The sequence below is a fragment of the Anarhichas minor genome, unplaced genomic scaffold (assembly GCF_050575085.1).
Source record: "Anarhichas minor isolate MPS153535 unplaced genomic scaffold, ASM5057508v1 ptg000027l, whole genome shotgun sequence".
In the NCBI taxonomy this organism is placed as follows: domain Eukaryota; kingdom Metazoa; phylum Chordata; class Actinopteri; order Perciformes; family Anarhichadidae; genus Anarhichas; species Anarhichas minor.
Window position 1 is genome coordinate 7,286,839 of NW_027466473.1, and position 23,210 is coordinate 7,310,048.

General features: G+C 43.6%; 1 protein-coding gene across 7 annotated transcripts in view; it reads left to right on the forward strand.

The window, feature by feature from the left end:
- Positions 1-23,210, forward strand: part of ncor1 (nuclear receptor corepressor 1) — a 51,740-nt gene that overhangs the window by 19,332 nt on the left and 9,198 nt on the right. For 5 of the 7 annotated variants that reach the window (XM_076101973.1, XM_076101976.1, XM_076101975.1 and 2 more), the window contains exons 15-30: positions 6,921-7,051; positions 7,836-8,131; positions 10,898-10,963; positions 13,420-13,556; positions 13,653-13,752; positions 15,333-15,765; positions 15,877-16,000; positions 16,113-16,290; positions 16,938-17,096; positions 19,971-20,137; positions 21,207-21,321; positions 21,918-21,994; positions 22,122-22,290; positions 22,377-22,502; positions 22,600-22,683; positions 22,786-23,036. In XM_076101973.1, the coding sequence (XP_075958088.1) occupies positions 6,921-7,051; positions 7,836-8,131; positions 10,898-10,963; positions 13,420-13,556; positions 13,653-13,752; positions 15,333-15,765; positions 15,877-16,000; positions 16,113-16,290; positions 16,938-17,096; positions 19,971-20,137; positions 21,207-21,321; positions 21,918-21,994; positions 22,122-22,290; positions 22,377-22,502; positions 22,600-22,683; positions 22,786-23,036 (2,613 nt within the window). Of the gene's footprint in view, positions 1-423; positions 810-6,920; positions 7,052-7,835; positions 8,132-10,897; positions 10,964-13,419; positions 13,557-13,652; positions 13,753-15,332; positions 15,766-15,876; positions 16,001-16,112; positions 16,291-16,937; positions 17,097-19,970; positions 20,138-21,206; positions 21,322-21,917; positions 21,995-22,121; positions 22,291-22,376; positions 22,503-22,599; positions 22,684-22,785; positions 23,037-23,210 lie in introns of those variants that run through there. The other 2 variants (XM_076101979.1, XM_076101978.1) reach the window with 2 other exon arrangements.

Genomic DNA, 23,210 nt, shown 5'->3' on the forward strand with positions numbered 1-23,210 from the left:
TGTAGTTGATTTCCGAGCTACTGGTGTGACTTAACAACTGCAGGGCGAGCGAGTCATTAGAGGGGGGAGGAAGGGGACGGCGAAAGCACGAGCAGTGGAATGTAGGGCGAGTGAAACTGAGAGAAAAAACCCTGAGCGAGACAGAGTCAGCGCTGGCAGCTGTGTGTGTGTGTGTGTGTGTGTGTGTGTGTGTGTGTGTGTGTGTGTGTGTGTGTGTGTGTGTGTGTGTGTGTGTGTGTGTGTGTGTGTGTGTGTGTGTGTGTGTGTGTGTGTGTGTGTGTGTGTGTGTGTGTGTGTGTGTGTGTGTGTGTGTGTGTGTGTGTGTGTGTGTGTGTGCGTGCTATTGTTTTTTTTTTTTCGGCTTGCCATTTCCTCTTTCTTCTGTTCCTCTGAGAGAGAGAGAGAGAGAGAGACAGAGAGTCACCCCTCTCTGAAAGAGCGGAGTTGGTACAGTCCGGCCATCTGACAGGCCCAAAAACTCCCTGTGCTGCTGTGAGTGCCAATCAAAGAGGAGTGCTCGGCAGGGATTACCTTGAGTGACCCTGCATAGATTAGTGCGTGCATGTGAGATGGACAATTCTTTGGGCGGCTTAAGCGGCCTGATGACACGCTTTCCCGGAATATGTGCGGCGTTGCCGTGGTCCGGCAGCCCTTCTAAGGAGCTCTGCTATGGTGCTGTCCTGCCCCTCGACTGCTACCGTTACAACCGCTATGGAAGTACTGGAGGGTAAACTCACATTTACAACACCGGTAAACTGTGGCTCGCAGCACAGCAAAGGGGGTTTTATGACCAGCAAATGAGCTTGCAGGTATGTCTCTAGCTTTGAAACCACAGTGTTTGCTTTTTAGTCGATAGCGCACTCCGTTTGTTTTCTCCTGTTCCGTATCTTCTTGCTTTTTTCCCCCGTGTTGTATTTTGTATTGCGCTGTTGCAGCTTCTTAGCCTACATATTTACTTGAGGCTGGTAGGTAGTCAAACTCGGCTATTTTAGGGTAGTTTTTCTAGGACACGTGGAGACCAGGTTTTTATTTTTAACAGTCGAGCCAGAACTATGCAGGATACATGTGTGCACGTGTTTATGCTATGGGGGAGGGACTTCTGAGTGGAGAAAATGTATCCTTTAGTTTTTAATATAGTTTATCGTGCATAGAGGCGTTAGACACGCTGGCAGCTTCAGAAAATTCCTTCAGAAAATGTGCTTCAAACTTGGAAGTATATGTCCCCCATGTCAGCTGAATCTAAATAACTGCACCTTTTGGTCGAAATTAATCCGCTGACTCTGTTTGTGAACGCACACAAATGACAACAGTAAACTCACATTACATACCCCACCCCCACCACCACGTGATTGGTTATTTTCAAAAGTAGAAGTTGCACCATGAATAGCTGGTCGCTTATATTGCTCTGGTCTGACAAAAAAAATCCCTGAGAACTCGCAGGTTCATCCATTAAAAACAGTTTTTTTTCCCAACAATTATTTGTTTCTTTGTGCAGCTTTAGTGTTACTACTGTTTATATGCAGGTCCATTTCGGACAGCGGTGGCCAAACTGTTTTGAGTTTGAGCCATATACAGAAAAATCTAAGAAGTCATTGGCCAAACGATAGTAAATGTGTAGTTTTCAACCAGTTCCACTGCAAGAAAGTCAGTGTTCCTATACCAGTAAGCCCCACGTGCCTTAGAAAATGAGTTTTCTAGCAAAGTAACTACACAACACTAATAAACAGTTTAACATTTGACATTGCAGTCAATTATTGGTGCCCACATATTACAAACAGTATTTCTGTATCTGTTGCCCTTAAATCTTATTTTTAATTAAAGTGCCTATGTGAAATATTTAGATTTCATGTGTAAATAAGTAAAGTTACAACAGACAGATATTGCCAAATACCCCTTATTTGTTTCTGTTCAATGCCTAAGTGCCCACTTAACGGTTTCAATGCAAATGTAAGATATAAAGCTGATATTAACATGTAACAAACAGAACCGGAAGAAAAGATAATACTGGTTTCTGCGCCAACAGTTTAAGATTATTTCACAAAATTTAGTCGACATCTAGTGTTTGTACTAGGATGTGCAATGTACATACAGTGCAGGTTATCAGAAATAAGTTCAAACCATATGTTAATTAATTAAAAAAATTCACTGTGGGCCTTGTAGAAACAGGCAGCGGGCCGTAGTTTGGCCACCTCAGATTTAGGACAAGCTGCAGGTCAGTGATTATGTTATATGTAACTTAATGCTGTCATTTTTACGTTTATGTCAGTGACCTCCCAGGGCTTCACTGTGAAAACAAAAAGTGTTTTTATTCCAGTTTATTTGGCAGTTTACACAGCGTAATGTGGTAGTTATCGTAGATCACTGGTTCACCACAGTGCCCTTAAATCATATTTTAATGAAGTGGTTATCAGTTATCAGAATCGTCGATGTTTAAAAATATTTCTTTTTAAATTAGACACATTGTCAAGGCAGGAATTACAGCTTTCATTGCAATGCTGCAAAAATACATCCAGTTTTACTACACTGATCCCTTCAATTTAATCTGATGTTCAACAAAAGCCTACAGGCCCATGTTTAGTTGTTGAACTTGCTAACGCAACACATTCATCAGAAGAGCAAAAGTCCAGAGGATGTTTGTGGTAAAATGCCCGAATGCAAAATAAACAGAACATCAGCACTTATGAAGAAAGGTGTGAGAAATGTGCAGTTGTCAGTGCAACGTTTTAGTAGTTTTACTCAATTTAGCTGGTAGTGTTTTGAAACGTGAAATGTTTCATTTATGAAGATGTTACTGACATAATATTCCTGTTCTGGTTGGCAAAGTAACGTGTATAGAATACATTTTATTATTATTTTTTACGTTATGGTCAGTATACTCCATATAGCATCACATATATAAGGTGGGCAACATATGTATTACTCTTTGGACATTTCTGTTCTTTTTTTATTGGGCTCCAAAAAGGCACAATGTACCTTGAGAGCTACTTTCTTTAAAGTGTATCAAGCAGTCGAGTAGATTTCTTTGGTTTGTAACACCGGCGAGCAGTTTTTCCCTCACAGAGCTCCCAGTAACCACGGTAACTGTGACAAATGCTTCGTATTTTTTACCTTATATTTTGACCGTACATTTTTCTAACCATGATCGCTCGAGAGTTCAATCAGCTGGACGGTGCATTTTACCCAAAATAAATGCGAGCCATATACTATGGGGTTAAATGCTGTTAAAATATATTTGTTTACATTTATTTCTTGTTCTTTTCATTCCGTTACAAACATTGTTTTTTGTAGTTGTGTCAGATGAAGGCAATATCTGTAAAGAATTGCAATAATAGAGGTGATGCATAGTCATAACTCGGTAGATGTTAAATGTTCCATTCCTGCAGTGAAATAGCCCGAAGCCAGAGTGAGAGATTCCTCTGGTGGCCTAAGTTCTGTGGTAGGAAAGGGAAGCTTGACTTGTGGCTCCGTCATTTCCGAAATCAAACAGCACTCGTGAATCAGCAAAAGAGGGGAGAAATTAAAACTCTTAAAATATTCAAGCCAGGTCAGGAAAGAGCTTCATTTAAAAACAGTGAAGGAACCACAGAACCGCAGGGCCTCATTGACTTTTGGAGAACATCTGTGTAGAGGCTCTTTTTAAGCAGTGTGGGAGAAGAGGCAGGAATGCCACGGCTCTCTGACCACCTCCAAAGCAAACACGAGCGCTCCCGGACCAACCAGAACAGTCTCACTGAAAGACATGTACAGGACAGGATAACTGATCTAAAACAGACCGGTCCGCCCTGCAAAAAATGTAAGTCTATGAAATGGTCGAGCGCCAAAAACAGGCTTTGCAGACTACTGCAGGCAGGAAATGAGTCAAGAGTTCAAGTCCCAGTCCAAGTTTGACATGGTCCTCTCTGCATACATCAACCTGCAATCTGAGCTCTGAGTCACTGTAAATACTCCCATGCTATTTTAGCATGCGATGTTCTAAATGTGGGTTAACACACTTTTGAATTACTGTAGAAAGCACCGTCATATCTAATAAGTCTGATCTGCATTAGAAAGTAGCTCGTAAGCAACAATCTTGACGAATGAAGAGCTAACAGCGATGACATCAACTAAGAATCTAATTTTCCAGGACAGGCTGTGAACTGAGCAGGACGTGGGGTAAACCATCACATGCTGTTTGCTTTCCATTACTGAAGATTTGGTCTTGCTAGTCATGTAGCTCCATCCTAGCAGGCAAAACCCATGCGATTATTAGCAGTCTTTGGTTAGAGCTGGCTAGAACAGCCACTAAAAAATAAATAAAAACAACTTTATTTGAATCGTCACACGCGTAGTATAGACATACCTCTGTAATTAACTCATCCTAAGCATTTAAGGATCAGTACTAAGCACTAAAGAGCGCTGATTCAAACCGTTTTTGTGGAATTGCCAAGCACTTCTTTCTCACACTTTACAGTATGACATGGCAGGCAGACTCCTCGTGTGTAGAAGCACGTCGTCTTAAAGTAGACAGGCGGCCATAACCCTGTTTTTTTTCTTTTCAGTTGTACCCCAGTCTTCCCTCTCTTTGCCTCAGTCCATATCTTTTGCCTTTACCATTGAGCGGAGCACATTCCTTGGCCCCATCTGGTACCAGCATGGGATGTTTGGCTTGGCAAAGCCAGACTTGTTCCAGCACAGAGCTTTCATGGAACAGGCAGGAGGAAGCATTCTGTGGTTAGCGCGCCAGCGCTGATGAAAAAGAATGTCGCTCTGTCCTCAATCTAAAATGTACTTTCGAATGATGTTTTCACTCAATGCTTGCTGTACTTATCTGAACTCAACTCTCCAGCCGTTTTCATTTTAAATACTTGGACGATCCTCTTTTCTACTGTAGCAGTGTGGGATAACATTTGTAATGAGTGTCATGGTCAAGCCCTTTTCTCTCTTCGAGGGATTTACTGAGACTTCGGCCCCGTTTGGACCCGGCATTAACATGCGTCTTGGGTGATCGGATTACAAGTGGACGGGTTAGAATGCACCCACGACACCACGAGGACACTTTGAGATTTGATCGCACAGACCCCAGTGGTCACATTCTTTTAGCTCAAGTGTTTCCTGGTTAACATTGAAGGACCGCCTACTCAGCTGATGTGTGTGTGTGTGCCTGCCTGTGTGTGTGTGTTAGGCTACTCAGGTGATCCACAGCTGCTCTAGCCGAGGGTTACATTGTTGCGCCTCTGCCACTTGTGCAAATGAATGCACAATGGCTTCACCAATATGCAAGTGAAAGTATGACGTTACTTTTAGCAACTTTTGGAGCTCGTGCCAGCTACTGTCATTGGAAAAGAGTTGGCAACACCGCACGGGACATACTGAATTTAGTTTTCCACAGTACCTTTTGTTTTTATCCACAGTGCACCATTTCCGCTACTGGGAACAGTAACTGTAAAGAAATGACATTGATACTTTTGGGGAACTGGAGATAGCTAACAATAGCTCCCGGGGAAAGCAAAAGCGATACCCTGTTCCCATTTTGGTTGCGCAATGATAATGTGGGCAGTGGTTGACGCACTTTCTTTGTGCCAAATATCGAGCCTTCATTTCCCCAGGAGATTGTACCCCGTGGCAGACAGAATAGCATAGTGAAAGCGAGGCTTATATAACCTGACCAGCCAGATCGTTTGTTACGCAGAACCACCTGAGAAGACGTCACTGGAAACCGTTTGGAAAAGGGCAGAATCAGGGGTCAGGAGAAGACCAAACACATCTTATGCATGGAGAAGCATGGTTCTCTGCGCTTCTTCTTCCTGATATAACTGATGCTCTTGTAGCATCTACGCTAACTTCTTTAGGAGCCGCCATTGTTGTCTAGAGCAAACAGCCGCCTCTCCCCGTGTCGTCCCGTGTACATCTAAGCAACGCCTGTCGCCGCCAGTCGGTCCTCACAGGAGGCTGATTGGTCCGGTCACTGGCTCGCCAGACACAAACCTTTCATGAATTCCGACAAGATGTATTTTCGTGTGATGTGTGGTCCGCCGTTTCTCACGCAATCTCGTGACATTGCGAGAATCCAGCTGCCATGCAAGGTGAAGGCTCATAGGCAACCAATCTAAAAGCTGATCATTATTCTATAGCCATACGTTGTTTAGTCAACACACTACTAAGTTAAAGTAAAAAACGTGTCTATTGCCACTTACATTTAGTAAATAAAGCAGACCAATCAGTGAACAGTATCTGCAACGCTTACAATGGTGTGTCATATCTGCCGATGCTGGACTATGTAAAGATTATCAATATACAGCATAGCCTGAAGCCTATCTGTACAGAATGTATGACTAGGCTTTGCATCTTGTAACTTCAGTCCTTAGTTTTACCTTTAGTTGTTATATTTGGCTTATTACATTAACATCAGTGTTCGCATATTAGTTTTGAGGAAATTGTGCAGCTTGAAAGCGGTGGGTCTGATAAACAGACGGCAACTTATATTTCTGCCATTTAGCTGACTTTGTCTGTGTGCTTATCAAACTGAATATTTAAGCACTCTCTTTATGTCCATCTTCTGTTGTCCAGTTTTAGATGGTCCTCTGGGCTCACAGGGCCAGTGCAGGCACTGCTATACAATTTGAAGTTGCTACTGCTTGATAGTATGCAGGAAAACTGGACCAGGAAGTGTGTAAAAATGTCAGTTTCCGACTGGTGGAAGATGCATTCATAGGAGGAAAAAAACAAAAGTGAATGCTTGTAGTTTGAATGACCATTTAAATGTATAACAGGCTAGGTTTTTACATCTTCTGATATCTTTAAGGACTGAATAGTATTCTCTGCTTTGTGTGTTTGTTTGTTTTTCGGCAACCCTAAATCACTTTTAGTAATCTACACATTGACTTTTTTCCTTTTGTTTCAAGGAGAAACTGCTAAATATTTTCCTTGTGTTTTGTCTCCAGCAAATAACACGTCCCTCACAAGAAGAGAAGTCAGACGAAAAAACTGAAGAGGAAAAAATTGAGAAATCCGAGAAAAAAGAGGACGAGGAAAAGAAGGACGAGGAAGAGAAAGATGATAAGGAGGATCCTAGGTGAGATTGTTGGTTGTGGTTTGTTCTGGTGTCACTATAGTCCATCAAGCCCTGCAGTTAAAGCTCCCCTCCACATGGTGTCCGTCTTGGTTCCATACACTGTGATCATTTTGGGAAAGGTTTGTTAAAGGGTGAATGCATTTCATGATATTTCAGTGCATTCAGTTAATTATCGCAGTCATTTTATGCAGCTCGATGACTCTTAATGCTCTTATTTAACATAACCCTTAATAGTCCAACAACCCTGTACGGTGACAGAATATTACAATATTCCTCCAGCCTATAAATAACTGACACAACTGTAGCGTGTGCTCTTTATGAAGCAATCCGTCCTGGACCTATGAATAGGAATGAACTCGAGAGCGGCGAAGATTTACAACGCTTGGTTCACATTCAGCTATAAGGGAGCAGGAGAGGTGACTTTTATCATATCGTAAGATTCAATTAGAGTCATTCAGTTACCAATTATAACTGGTAAACTGAAAAAAGTAATGGGAAGATTTAACATCCCCAGGCCCCCGGGGGAGTGATGAAGCTTGTTCGTGACTTGGAAAGGGAGATCAGTGTCTGTTTTGGTGCGTGGCCAACAGACAAGACAGCTTGCTAACTTGTTTATAAGTCTGCCTGGCTTGGGTACAGACGAATTCTCATGTGCTTTTCTTGTGTTTTCAGTCATGAAGGAAAAGAGCAGATTACCAAAAGGGCCTGCTATTGCTGAGTCAAAGGGGAATAGATATTTGCTGTACCAACAGTCTCTAATGCTGTGTTTTTTCTAAAACCACAGGGACATTGGCAAGGACAAAGACAAGTGTGACGGTGTGGAGGAGGACGACGGAAAGGAGCAAAACACGCCGCGTGGCAGGAAGACTGCCAACAGCCAGGGCCGACGCAAGGGAAGGATCACCACACGCTCCATGGCCAATGAGGCTGCATCTGTGGCGGCTGAGGAGGCTCCTCCCACTGCCCCTGAGCCTGCCTTGCCAGATCCTCCGCAGCTCCCCAAGTCTGATCCAATGCTAAAGTCCATGAAGGAGCCTGCAAAACCCCAGACTCCAGTGGCTTCCATGGATGCTAATAAAGGTGAATCCTCTTGGGGATGCTCTCTCGAGGTTGTTGAAAATGTTGTCCTACAACACAGCTACACACTTCATGACACAGAACTGAGGGAAAGGAAGTTCACAAAAAGTATATATGTGAATGTAAATATAATGCTTTCACTTTATTTTTTGGACAGGCACTGAAAATAAAACATTTTCTAGTGTCTCTTCTTGACTTTTTTACGCAGACAGGGGCATATTCACGAGAGGAATGCACAAACTTGCAAAAAATTTGACCAAAGAAAATGTAATTCCCAAAGTTCCCTCGAAGGGTGAAATGCACCCCCAACTGTGCTGCCAAGCAAATAGTGTCCGGCGCCCCTGTGCGTTTTGCACGTATTTAAATTTGGTAATATGCACACATTTGGCCCTTTTCTTTGCAAATGAGCCTCATTGCAAAAACAGTCTTAACTCTAAGTTCAGCGCTAATAGCCTCACATAGTCACAGTGGAATTATTGCAGCGTGTTCCAGAGAGTTGATGGATACTGAAGTGCATTTATACTTGGATAATAAATCCCAAATATGGTTTAAATTCCTTGCCTGATGTAGTTTTGAGGAATGCCTCTGCCCCTCGTTGGTTAGGGCCTGTAGCTGAAAATCTCTTTTTTCTCTCTCTCTCTTTCTGCCACTTATCTTCTTACTGTGATCTTGGCGCAAAGGCAACGTATATACTTAACCACATGCATAATTGCAATCAGATGCAAAACCTTGTGTGGGCATGTTTGCGCTGTAATGTCATTAGTGCAACGGCTAAATGGATAACAACATATACATAATATATAAACATTCAGTGTTGTATTTTAATTAGAAATTGTGGACTTTATGATTTTAACTTTGGCCAAAAAGCATGCAGCAATTCATGCAACCAACATTAACAATTACTGTTGAGTAAACACAGTGTCCATTCTCTGGCGTCTCATATTTCCTCTTAAATGTCAATGTAGGCTAATAGATACTTTTTTATTTTTCTCTCGTGAATAATCAGTGCTGTCACGGACTGGCCTGGTGTAAGGGAGAGTGTTCATACGGTTTGCTTTTTGACTTTTTGACTTGTGAGAATTGAATAGTAACACGCCAAAGAAGAACAAGGTTTAGAGACACGTCGGAGTGTTGGTCTGCTGACTTTCTCCCTCTTAATATGTGTAGATTCATAAGCCGTTCGTAGCCTAGAAGTGGACAGCGGGTTTCAGGCGCTCATCGCCAAATGTCAGACTGATTGTGTCCTGCGCTGCTCTCCACTCGGGAAGCTGTATATCATCTGTCTATCACCATGGCAATGTGCTGCTCTGGTTGAGCTGTTGTCATGGTTCTCAGTCACACACTTGTACTCTTCCACCCTCCGGACGTCTGTCACTGAGACGATGCTAGCTCAGGTTTTCAGGTGTCCGTGTGTGTTAAGCTTGTTGTGGCGTTAATCTGTATCATTCAATTCACTGTTTGGTGAAGTGTGCTTTGGTTCTCCACCACCTGGTCCCTCTGCCGTCTGCTGAGCTCCGTCTCTCCCAACAGCCCGAGTTCTGCTGGGTCCGTCTTATAATGTGATTAACTAACCGTCTGCAGCGTGTCCTTCCATCGTCTTAACCCTCTGACCTGTTCTGGCTCTGTTCTGGGCGTATCATGGTTTACATAGGACTGAGTCAACCGTAATCTCCCTCAGTGACTACATTGTGGATTTTGTGTGTCTGTTTGCTTGCTCTGTTGTAACCCTGTGCCACTGTGGGGCTTCTTGGAAGTAAGTGGGCTAGGTGCTAAAGGGTAGCTATCTGTCAGTCTTGCCCAGTTGAAATGGTGCCAGGCAAGTTCAGATAGCTGCTGATTCAGTGGGAGGTTTGATCTTGTTTAATGCCGTGGGGGATGGCGTGTTTGTGTGTGTGTGTGTGTGTGTCAGTAGGTGAGACGCTACACTGTAGGTAGACGCCTCTCTGTTTGCATAACCCAGAGATTAATGACCACCCTTGAGGGGCCTAAACTGTCACGGGGAGAACATACGTTTTTGCCACGAGAAAAGGAAGTCAGACATTTGTTTAACTAAGTGTAACAGACTGTGTGGCCGGGGGACCTTTGGTAGGAGCCGTCTGAACAGTGACAATTGATCTCCTCATCTTTGAGGTTGGTGGGGGGAGGGGGGGAGAGACTCCTGTTGTTGATGTCAAGGGTACGTACATCTGCTGCTATATTAGTCCAAATGTTTACACAGTATCAGTGGGCGCTATGAAGCAGAGTGGGCTAGAGTTCACTCGGCCCCCTCTGCACTTCTGTGAATTTTGTGTGTGGGGGGGGGGGGGGGTCGGTCGAACTGTGTGTGTGCGATGCGCAGTGTCATAGTAGAAGGGGTGGGAGGGTTTTGTGCTGGCTGTTCTATCTGTCTCCATCCAAGGCCATTTCCCAAAGAGAGAGGCAGGGCTATCAACTCCTTCACTGTCTGGTGCTACATCACCTGACCAAGCCCCTCCCCTTGTGGATTAGAGAGGAGGAGGGCTTGCTCTGGGCTTGTGGGGAAGGGGAGAGAGAGAGAGAGAGAGAGAGAGAGTTAGGGAGGGAAGAATGAGAGGGGGAGAGCGAGCTAGAGCGAGAGTGCAAGAGAGGGAGCAGGTCACGGCAGCCCCTGAATGTAAACAGATTATTAGATTAGTGGCCATGAGAAGGAGACAGCCGAAGGGAGGACTGTCACTCTCTCGCTGTCTGTCTTTCTCTCTTTCTTTCTGTCAGTGCTGACGGGGCTGTGTCTTTTTTTTCTTTGCCATTTAGCTGGTGCTGGTGAAACCGGAGAAACTTCTCGCTGGACCGAGGAGGAGATGGAGGTCGCCAAAAAAGGTAGTGTTTCAATTCATCTTTTTTCGCTTTATCTCTCGGTCCTTCCTCTCTTTCTCTGCGTTGCTGTGGCTCCTCTGCTTTCTATGATCTTTCCCTTGTCTCTCCCCCCCCCCGGTCCGTCCGTCTTTCTCTTTTCCTTCTCTGATTATCAGATGTTGCCTCGCCCTGCCTGTTTCTTACATGCACACAGGAATGATCAAATAGAAACGTGTGCTGGTGCTTTACTGGAAGCTGTCAGAGACCCATGAAGGGTTTTATGGATTTTTTTTTCTTCTTCTTTTCACTGTGCTGCTCCGCTTGCTTCTCAGAAGTGATCTATTAAGGCCATCCATCAAGCAATAGAGCGTGACAGTTGCGGCTTCCTCCAAAGATCACTATCTATTATTCACATTTTAAAACTTTTTCAAATCCGCTACAATTTTTTTAAAGTTACTTTGGTCTTGTAAATTCTTCAAAATGTTTGTTGCACACCGTGCCTGGTCTCAGACTGCACCGCTGCAGTCATTAGTCAGGTCATATGCCATTCAAGTATGCCCCCTCTCCCCCTTTTTGCTCGGCTTTGTTGATATAGGCTCTTATGCAGGGTTCCCTGAGTACCAAGACCCATAGACTGGGGGAGTAAATAAAGGGATTAATGTGGATTAATTAAGACTCTCTTGGAGATTTGCCTCCCTCTCAACAAAAATACGTTGCTGCTGTGATCTCTGCAGGCATTCAGACCTTTATGCTAGACATGTCTGTGGATTAGTGTACTTTAAAGAGACCTGCACAACCTCCTCTAGTCAGACAAGGCACGTCCAGAAATCACTTTTATCACACGCCGCCACCAATGGCCGGTCGTGCAAGCACATTGAACACAGTTCCCCTGTAAGACGTTGTAACCTGTTGATCTGCATAAGCCTCGCTGTAAATACCAGGCTAACACATCTCGAGCCGAGCAGTCAAATCAGGGTTTTCATGAAGGAAAGAGGAGCTCGGCTCTATCAAGAGAAATAGAATAACATTTTTGTATTGATTGTAGTTTCTCAACTGCATAGATTTGGTCATTAACAAATGGCTGCAAGTCCATCTTCCCTTCCCTTGTGTGATCAAAGATTCTCGTCGTATTGAGCTCAGATATTACGGTCAAATACTGGTATTCGGAGAAGTTGGAGATATTCGGTCTTCAGACATAGGTGCTTGTTGCAAGCACATTATTTGGACAAAATAGAACACATATTAGTTAAGAAATTATGTAACTCCTCTCTTACAACTTAAAAATGAATGTTATGAGCTTCACAAAGGTGGCCTTGGAAGTTATTCCTTAATACATTTAGAATAATTAGATTTGCCACGCCAAGTATCTACCAAACCAAAATAACAAAAAGAAGACGAGATCATCTTATTTGCTCTCTCAGGGACTTTTGTCAAGGACGCAACCTGCGCGGGTAGATCTTTGCTATGGTAAACTATTTTATTTATTTATGCAACAAATGTAACTGTTAAGACGCTTGAGCAGCCAAGTGTAAATTTATCTTAAGACATTTAAGTGAAGGGTGCCACAACTTGAGAGAACTCTTTCTTGTTGTGTGTGGTGCTCAGCTATGCTATTAACTAGGTGCACTTTGTAACTGTAGATTCTTTGGAGGATTCTGCTGACAGCGATCGTTACGTGCAAGAGCGTTTTATGCCTATTTTTTATGGCTGCTAGATGAAGATACCATACTGGTCAAAACAAAGGACATCATTTTTACCCCAAACAAAGATGAGTCACTCCGAAAAGTCCCAACGCCCCCATCCCCTCGTTTAGCTGGAGCAGTAATGGGGGTTTGTGTTTTATCTCTCTGGTGATTTGTCAAGCTGCCAGTATGCCTCGTCTCAGTAGGGCCGGGAGGGAGGGAGGGGGGGGGGGGGAGGGGTCACAGGATTTAGAGAGGAGAAGCCCTGATGTCAAAGGTAAATGGCAGTCTTCCAGTTCACTGCAGCTTGGCAGACTCGTTTCAAAGTTTAGCGAGACCATCAAAGCTGATTGTGTGCACAGCTCAGTGTTAATCGGGATGGGCAAGACCAACAGCAAAACCATAGCAACCGAGGAGAGGGTCATTTCCCAGAAATACCAAAGGTTTGCAGTCAATAATGTTAGCAACTGCAGCAACTTTCCACTCGGAAGAGACTGTTGTGAATGCATTGCGATCATCTTCTTGAATCATAGTAATGGCACTAATACAGCAGAATTGGAAATATGAGTAAAGTATTGCATGCATGTCCATGCCCAATCAGGCTTTGATGGCTTGGCTTCACCACTCTGCTGCTGTTCCTTTAGATCATTTCAGCTTACAACTACTGTAATTAGTCTGATAGAGCATTAGCTCACGACACCTGACAAGGGTTCACCTTCTCGTTAAGTTGTATTCTTTCAAAGCGTCTGAAGGCTGCAAGTCTCTCATGCTGAATTGTCTGTGTTTGTCCTGCACCAGGGCTGGTTGAGCATGGGCGAAACTGGACAGCCATTGCCAAAATGGTGGGCACCAAAAGCGAGGCACAGTGCAAGAATTTCTATTTCAATTACAAGAGACGTCACAACCTGGACAACCTGCTCCAGCAGCATAAGCAGGTAAGCTATTTGACGTCCGCTTTCTGTTATGGTTGATCATTGAACTGTTGTAACAGCAACACATGAATGCAAAATGCTCCTCTTTCTGTTTCCCAGGACACACGGCGGGCTCGTGCTGACAGGTCTCAAGGTGAAGGTCAAGCCGCGGCGTCGCCTGACGATGACGACGATGACGACAACGCAGATGACAGTGAAGGTCAGAGAGATGGATGATAGGAAGCACGCGTTCATCATCAAACACGCAGACACGCACATGCCCGAACACATTTGTTTTGGACATAGTTGAGTAAAGCAGGTAGAGATAAGTAGTGCGAAGCCGGGAAGCCCGATCCAAAAGGCCCTCTGAATTGTCATGTAAGGTTTTCATTTGAGTTGATGGCACTTGGTTTGCTCTCTACTGACTGTAGTTTTAATGAGGGGGGGGGGGGGAAAAGGATCAAATGAAAAGAAGCAAGCGGGAAAGAGGTGGAGATAAAAGATATGAACCAATTCTGAGTACATGGGCGCCTGTTGCATAACAATTCTTAGCTTTGAAGACTCAACAAAGGCTGCTCTTTGAACACAAAGTACCGGTCCACTTGTTTGATCCAGCGAGGCTGCCTGTCTAACCGCATCCCTGCTCTCCAGAGGTCCTTATCCTCACACGATTAAGGCAGCCCCCTTATGAAAAAGATAGCATGCAATGTAAGGAAATAGATTTTTGCTAAAAAGATTTCAGCAAAGTAATACAGTCCTTTTTGTTTTAAGGCTCAGCAGACTTGTATGTAATTTAAACTGCCTCCAGTTCACATGATAGCAGTGGCGACAGTGGCAGGTCACAAGGTTTCCTGTCATGTTTATTTGACTTTCTCTTTGTTCCATGGAAACCCAGTGATCAGCAGCCTGTTGATCTCACATAATGTACATCAGACAGTAGAGAGGAAAAGCCCGAGGAGGCATTCATACAGCTCGGTTCAAGTGCTCTTACCAACAGTGTAATGTTTGTCGTATTTCTCTGATTTTGGTTTGATACATAAAATGCATCTGCAAATAGTTTTTGCATAGACATACCATCTGGACTGCCATCACCATGGCAACAACTGCAGCGGTAGACAATAGGCAAACCAACAGAGGCAGGAAGATTATAAAAAAATACGCAGTTTCTATCTTCAGGATGTATGATGTTTAGACATGAATTCATCTTTTTATCCCTTTTTAAATCGCAGTTTGCTCAGGGTGTTGCTTTTGTCTCATGTCTACGCAGTTGGCATTTAAGATGTTTCAACTCGAGTGTAAAAGAACAGATTATTAGATTTATTATTATTAGATTATTTGTGTATTTTGAAAGTCTGTTTTGTCGTATCTTTGAGGCCTTGGATTTAGTATAGGCAATCTTAAATGGTATGAAACACGATCATTAATTAAACAAAGTTTTCATAGACTAGATACAATACAAAGTATCCAGATAATAGTCCAGATAATAAGAAAGAAATGTGTGAAGTGTGAACTTTTTGGATTATTACATGGAGCCTGTGCACCACTTTTTTGTTTTTTTGTGGTGTCTTGGGTTAATCATTGATTCAGTCATTTGTTTCACGATCCTGATACAATCGGTCTTCTAAGTGAGGCTTTTTCTACATGATGGATCACCCGTCGGTAGATTTGGGTCTCGACTGACCTTCGTTGTTGTTTTATTTAGGTGGTCCTTTTTTTCTTAAGACATTCAAATTGGCTTAAACGTCTTCAGTTTCATGCGTTGTTTGACTTGTACTAATTAATCTTCTCATGCTTCCTCAGGCGGTGACAACAGCTCTGATACAGAGAGTGCTCCCTCCCCCTCTCAGTCTGGCGACTCCAAGAGGGCAGACAGCGCTGCAGGAGATGCTCATTGCTCTGACCAGGACAAAGGTCAGGCCAGTAATGGGAAGGCCCTGGAGCCCTTATACAGAGGACTCTGTGTCAAGGAAGAGAAAAGCCCCGAGAGTGAGACTGGATCTCAGGAGGAAAAGGCCAGGATGGCTTCCTATGCAGGCCCAGTGCATCCCAAAACTGAACCTCAGGACGTGGACATGAAGACCGGAGAGGTTCAGATCAAGATGGAGCCTGACATCAGGGAGAGAGGAGAAAAGGGAGATCATGGCGAGAGGCACAGGGAACTCCACTCGGATAATGACTCCAGCGCCACCTGCAGTGCTGACGAGGATGTGGAGGCGGAGCCTGAAAGACAGAGGTGCGTTTTCATGTAATTCATGTTCTGTGTACATAATTGCAGTTGACAAGAACAGTACATGCTTATGGTTTTGAGTGTGACATTTATATATTATGCTTTGTGCCTCTGCAGAATATTCTCCATGGACAAGCCTACATTGCTCAACCCTCCAGGCTCTGTGCTGGTGTCCTCGCCCAAGCAAACCCAACTCAACATGCAGCAGAGGCAACAGCGGGCTGCTAACATCCCACCTATGGTTAGTCACAGCTTCAGGTTTATCCATTTAGACAGGCACGGAGGCAGGGCATGCATTAGGGCTCTCTGTACAATGGAACAACAACACCTTTTCCCTCCTTTTGTTTCTCTAGGTGCCAGGCCCTTTTGGCCCCGGCAGTGTGCCCATCAGTGGCTTCGCCATGTTGCAACACCAGATCAAAGCAGTGCACGAGTCGGCGCACCAAGAGGAGAAGCAGAGGCAGGATCAGGGAGACCTGGAGCGCAGACCGCCCTTCAACACCCGCAGCCCCACCGTAATAGACAGAGATGGTAAGAGAACAAAAACTACCCTCATTCTGTCCTCATCGCTCCCTCTTCCTGTTCATCGCTCCGTCAGCCTCGTCCCCTGTCGCTGCCAGCAGTGGACTATTTTTAGCTAATGCATCGCATAGGCCCCGTTCATTTTTGTTCAGTTTCAAAAAAGAAAACGTTTGAGGGTGATCTGGTCGTAATGTGGTCCAGCCAGAGCCAAGACAAAAGCATTAGCAGACCCTGTTTTACATGTGATGCAAACTCAGAGGTGAAATCCTCATTGATGCCCCGCTTGAAATGCCTTTGGATGAAAAAGGGGACTTTGGTGTTTTTTGAGATGTTTTGAGCATGTCAGAATAAAACACTTGCTGCCTCTGGGCTGTCAGGCATAGGTCAGCCACTTAGCGTCAGAAGGGAGTGTGGTAAAGTCACTTGGCAGACTGCATTGCGGCATGATTTTTTGCAAAGCTTTTAGCACCTTTTAGTCAGGGTGCTGCGAAGAGAAGAGCAGCTGAGCTTTGACACAAAGCTATTTATTACAAAGGTTTCGGCGGGTATGTGTGTCCAGTTGGCGGTGTGTCCATTCAGCGCAATGCTCGGCGGCCTTGAGTTCTTGTTTTAATAGTGGTTGTCTTCCCTTTGTCCTTTATGCCTGTGTACTGCAGGTAAGCCCCTACCCTACATGCCTTATGACATGAAGCTGGCTCTGGACCAGGAGGTCCACTCTGGTCGGCCAGGCTCTCCCTACAGACTCTCCCCCAGGGAGCTGAGCAAGGCCTCACCCCAGCCTGACCCCAATGCCTCCCGCTACAGTGTGCCACCAGGTAAAAGCACACATGTTCGCCTCCTCCTTCCTTCCCTCTTTGCCTCCTCCCTTTCCTTGCTGATACAAACAAGGCTTTCCTGACTCCCATTGAGTTTATTGTGTTTGACAATGGAGGCACTTTTTAGACTCTCTTGGCAGTAGAATGTTCTGTAGTTTGGGCTGCAGTATGCTTTGTTTGAGCTCTTGTATTTCACTTTGACATGTATTGATATCTATATTTTACAGCACAGCCTGTTGTTATATTTGTATACAGTTGCTTGATTGTCTTTATTTGAAGTTAGAGGTACAAAGCAGGGAGTCTGAGAAATAAAATGTTATTTTCTGATTGTTTCACTGCGGTTTCGTATCGGCCTCAGAGAGGCGTGACGAGCGTCGGTATTTGACGACCTGAACGGGCTGCACAAAGCAAAATATGAAGAAAAGAGAAAACGCAGGCATAGGGTGCACACTTCTAGTTGGTCATAAATGACGATTGACTGGGATTATTTTTGCATGAGTCTATATATTGTTTATACCTTAGAAATTGTAGCAGAGGAGGACTGTTGTGGAGCTTTTAATCCTGTCATAAGTCGGGGTTCGGCAGTGTTTTGAAGCACTTGTGCAAGTCAGGTTCAATTTCTTCTTGTCCAAAGGTTCATGTTCACACATTGCGTTCTTGTACTGAATGTATTTAGTCAATGTTGGCTGACATGAGAAGTATATTTTGAAACCTTTGCCAAAGTTCTGTCAAGGAGTATTAAATGCTTTTCTAGTATTTCAACATTTTTACAATGTGCCGTTTTCTGTATAGTATGTTTTGGTTTGTTAATTTAATAATTTAATAATTTGGATATGTGCTTCGAGGCCACGCAGAGCCGGTATCCCTGCACTTGTACACGTGTACAGTAGCAGTGAAACAAGCATGAGCCGGCTCTCTCGGTTATAATCGCATACTAGAGATGAGGTTGGTGATTTTATTTTTATATGGCGATTATGTCATTGCATGAGTCATTTTTGGTCTGTTCTTTCACCCTGAATTTTGGCTTTTGTCCAACATTCTGACTCAAAGAGGCTGAGGTGGTGAGTGAATCGCTGCCTGTCAATAGCTGCCATCATCACCAGTTTTCTTTTTTTGCTGTTGTTGCATAGAATAAGATAACATTGACCCTAAAATGTATTCGCTTTTCAAACCCAGTGCCATTCACACGTCCATGACTAAGAAGACGGGAGAAAGCACCATTTGTGCTTGTATTGGCTTAGTCAATCACCTACAGTCATTTATTCCCCATCTCCTCACTTTAATTTATTATGTCGTATGTCATGAGGCCAATTTGTTGCGATTATGATGACATGGCACAATGACAATAATAGAGTTTTTTCTAACCCTTTTACTTGATGGGAAAAACATAAATGCATAACAAAAACACACCTTTTTATTTACGTCCCAATTAATCATATTGAATAACTATATTTAATCTATAAAGCGAAACCTTTTTTTACCTGCTCTGAAGTCATAAACACAGGAGAGAAAGCTATTTAAAGCAGACGTAGAAAATGGATCACCAGAATTCCTTTTCCTCACCTCCCTCTCGGGGCTTCAATATAAAGGAGCACACATGGCCAGAAATACCTTTTTACCTGTTTTATACACATTTTTTATGTTCTCACACTATTGCACCATGAACTGTAATGAGACCCTTATCATCAAATACGATTTCTTTCAGTTGAATTCCTATTCTTCTTCACTTCTTTTAAACATGTATGGTGAGCTTCCTCCCCTGGCCCATCACAATCATTATGCTCCCCTTAAACAGGATGTTTGTTATTGCCGTTGTGACACTGAATGAAAGCGACATCAGGTGGATCACCCAAGATTTTATGCATGCGGGATGTTTTTCAGATACTTGCAAGAAGTTTATAGTGATACAACAGCAAAGTAATGTATGACGGGAACAGTAGTAGCATCAAAACTATTAAGAAGTTTGACGATGATCCTGCTGGCAAAATAGTTTCTCATTATTTCAAAGATCCACATTCCTTTACTATATTTTGAGAATCATGGTTTGAGGACAGCAGCAGAGGCTTGCTTCTGCTTTAGGAAGCCAAAGGGGTGCAGTCCACCAAACGGTGCCTAAAACATTTCCTGTGGAACAGCTGTTGTCGGTTTGGAAATGACATTTGGACTTTTACTTGAGTTTGACAACAATAGCTTTTCTTGTTTGCCATTTGGGGCAAACATACATCCCATGCCCTGACAAATTACGTCATCCCTGATGGTGAACTGTAGCATGGTTGTTAATGTTTGACACACAGTCTCCCTCCAACATAGGATTTATAAATGTGTCATAGAGCTGCTTGTTTTCTTGTCTGTCCCCGTGTGAGCTAGCAGGATGGTGACGTCCGTTCCCCGCTGGAGGAGCTCTCGCACAACCTTTTGCATTTTTGATTTTGTAGAGTGCAGAGCATGAGGCAGTGCGCCCCTGCATGGAGGTTACTCCCGGTCTAGTGTTTGTGCGTTATGATCCACTTTCTCTATTCAGCTTTCCCAGGAGACGGTAAATCAGACGGCAGGCATGGGCCAAGGTTACCTCAAGTTGAGGACAGACGAGTAACTGAGGTCTTCAGTGCTGACTTTGTCCCTCACTGGAGTTGCTCAGAGTCTTTGATGGGAAATGGAGCTTAATGGAACCCTTATGTTGGGTTGGTTGAAGTTGTGGTGTCTGGCAGGCAGAAACATTTAGTGGACCGGTCTATATTGCTGTGTGAGCAGATATTCTGGGGGTTTTTTGTATGCAAAAAGTTTTTAATACTTTGCGGTTTAGGTAGGTATCTAATCCTCAAATGTTGGCTAGTGAGCCGTCATCTCAGATTATTTTTTTCATATTTCCAACAGTCCTCCACCCTGCTGCCAACCAGCTGGTCCAGACTATGCCAGATGGAGTCCGCGTGACGTTCAGCAGACCCAGTCGACCTCCCAACATTCCCTCTCCTCCTCCGCTCATTCCCACCTCCAAGCCCACGGACAAGCCCTCCTTCATCCAGGGGGGCTCCATCTCGCAGGTAAGACCCCAAGGGGATGTGGTGTACTGTTGGACCCAGCAACCGTCCTCTTAGTACCCACACCACTGACATTCACACCATAGCGAGGACAAACCTTAAAGGTTCTTTGTGGAGTTTCTTTTAGTAGTGCTATGGAGCTGGGTTTTTTATGAGTGGGTCCCCGTTTAGATTTTATGTGATGCATGTTCCTGCAAATGGCTTCACAATATTCCAAGCATGTTTACATGAATATAAACAATGCTAGAAAAATACTTAAAATAGTTGAAAATGTTGTTTTTGCAAATGTTTTCTGAGAAAGGAAATGCATACAACACATTTGCTAAAGGTCAAGGATGCAGAATGTGTTTTGATGAGTAACACTGAACGCAATCAACTTTTATTTGTTTACAAGAAAACTCCAGAGAGAACCTTTTAATCATTAAATACATACGTGCTTCAACACAGTCATTTTATGATGCGGTTGATGTTCCAATATATTATGAGAATATTATGGACCATAAATTAAAAAGACACAGAACTTTGCAATAGACTTACCGTAGATAAGAGACACCGAAATGGATGCAACTCAACAATGGTTGCAGGTCTTGTATACGTGTTATTTCCTATAATTCTTTTCAGTCTGTCAAGGAAAATTGGAAGAGAAACTTTAAATAAATAATATGTAAAATTATAAGTAATACAATTGTCATCCATTGAACATGCCAGGTAGAATAATTATTCTTTATGAAACAAAATGATATTTGTAGGAATGGAAAGGAGCAGTGAAACATGTCTGCTCTGTCTTGATTTTTTTGTTGACCATTGTTACATAGGTTTATTTGGTACAACAGCTCTACAGAGATGGAACAAGCTTCCCGTGTCTTGTGCATCATAGTGCTGACAGCGTGATCTCTTAGTCAGGAAAATTAAGACCTTTTGTTTATTAGCTGGTATCATCTCATTTACCTCAGTTTGTAAATGAATAACTGAAACATATAAAAGAATATCAACTTCACTTGACACTACTTTTTTGTTTACATGAACTCATTGACCTGACCTTGAAATGTGATCTTTGTTCCTGCTTTTCCAGGGAACTCCTGGCACATACCTGCCGTCCCACGCTGTCTATGGGCCAGAGGGGACGAAGAGCACAGTGGGCTCCATCTCTCTGGGTCTGCCTCGGCAGCAGGATCCTAACAAGCCTGGTAGGACACGGACTGTCACATTACTAAGAGTAGGCTTGCAGCAGCTTTAGACATTAAGTCCCGACCCGGCCTAGTTTAACGACACCTCTGAAGGATTACTATATGTTGAAGGCTGTAAGGTTTTATCTCTCTGCATCATAGCATTTTGCTAAAGCAAGCTTTTATTGAATAATGGCTTTTTTGCAAGCTCAAGCATATTAATAAAAATAGATGGATCACCCATGGCACACTTAAAATATCCATGCTGTTTGGCAGTTGTTGTGATGACTAAAAAGTAAAGTTATATAAATTCATCCATTCATCCATCCAGAGAGAGACAGAACATGGCCATGAGAATAATATTTTGAGATCACATGAACATTGGATACCAGGGTTTTTTATGGGAAGCGGTGTCTTTACCGTCATTGAGCCTGAACTGGATCAGCTACTGTTCCTGAAAGCTACAACCATTATATTAAAGCTCTTAACCTACAAACACTTATTTTGCACATGTTTTTGAAGTTTCATCGTCTGTAGTCTGTAATCACGTCTGTGTTACCTCTGTCGACGACAGATCTTTGAGATTGTTACTTAAACTCTTCTTTTTCCCTCTGCAGTTCCATCCATACAGGATGGCAGAGGCAACCCAGCAAAGATGGGCGAGGGTCTGACGATGAGAGGATCAATCACTCAGGTAATAAATGCATGCAGTGATTTTTGCTGTGAAATAGATAAGTGACAGTTTTCAGTGGTCCAATATTTAAGGCTATGTGATTCTGCTTTTTATGTTGCATATATCTTTGCTCTTCTCTACAAACTAGGGCACACCGGCCCTGCCACAGTGCAGCATTGCTGCTGACCTCCTGAAGGGCACGATCACAAAGTTGGCCACAGAGGACCTGAGCAGCCCAGACAAGGCAAGGGGAGAGCAGCTATCTAAAGGTCATGTCATCTATGAAGGCAAGAGTGGTCACATACTCTCGTATGATGGTAAGTGCTTTGATTATTGATACAGCAATTAGTTCTAACTGGTATTCCTTTACCAAGCACACATCACGTATTTTTGTGTTCAAAAGCTATCAAGAACCCCAGGGAAAACACCCGCAGCCCCAGAACAGGCCATGAGCTGAAGCGCACTTACGACATAATGGAGGGACCCATGAGCAGGGGACACCCTGGAAGGGAAGGAGCTCCATTTGAGGGTACTGCTCGTGTGTGTGTGTATGAGTATACACGATGCGTCATGGTTTGTTTGTCCTGTATCAGGAGAGTGATTGCGCTCGTTTGTTTGTTTCTCAGGGTTGATCAGCAGAGCCTCGCCCAGAGAAGGTCCACATGGAGATCCCAAGGAAAGACCATTGATCACAGGATCTATCATGCAAGGTAGCTCATTGCAAAGCTAGCCACAGTCCCATAAATCACCCACGGTTACAAGTACCATCAAATTCTGATAGAAGGCAGTAATACCGTTTCAAATCTTTCCAGGAACACCTAGAACCGCCGCAGAGACTTATGAAGATGCCATGAAATATGGAAAACAGATAAAGCGAGAGAGCCCACCGATCCGCTCCTTCGAAGGGGGCATTGGCAAGGGCAAGCCCTATGAGGGAGTCAATACTATCAAAGAGATGGGACGCTCCATTCACGAAATCCCCAGACAGGATCAGTCTGGCCAGGACATCTGCAAGACCCCTGACCTGTCGGACAGGAGGGTTATGGAGGGCTCCATGTCTCAGGTAAGACAATTTGACTGTTGACTACTGCCATTCTTTGGATCAGTTCAGTGAACACGTTACCATATTAATGGCTTTGATATTGAGGCTGTATTTTACCTCAAACCTTTTGATGTATGAATACGCTAAATACACAAATATACATACTCGATGTAACCTATGATATTGGTGATGAAT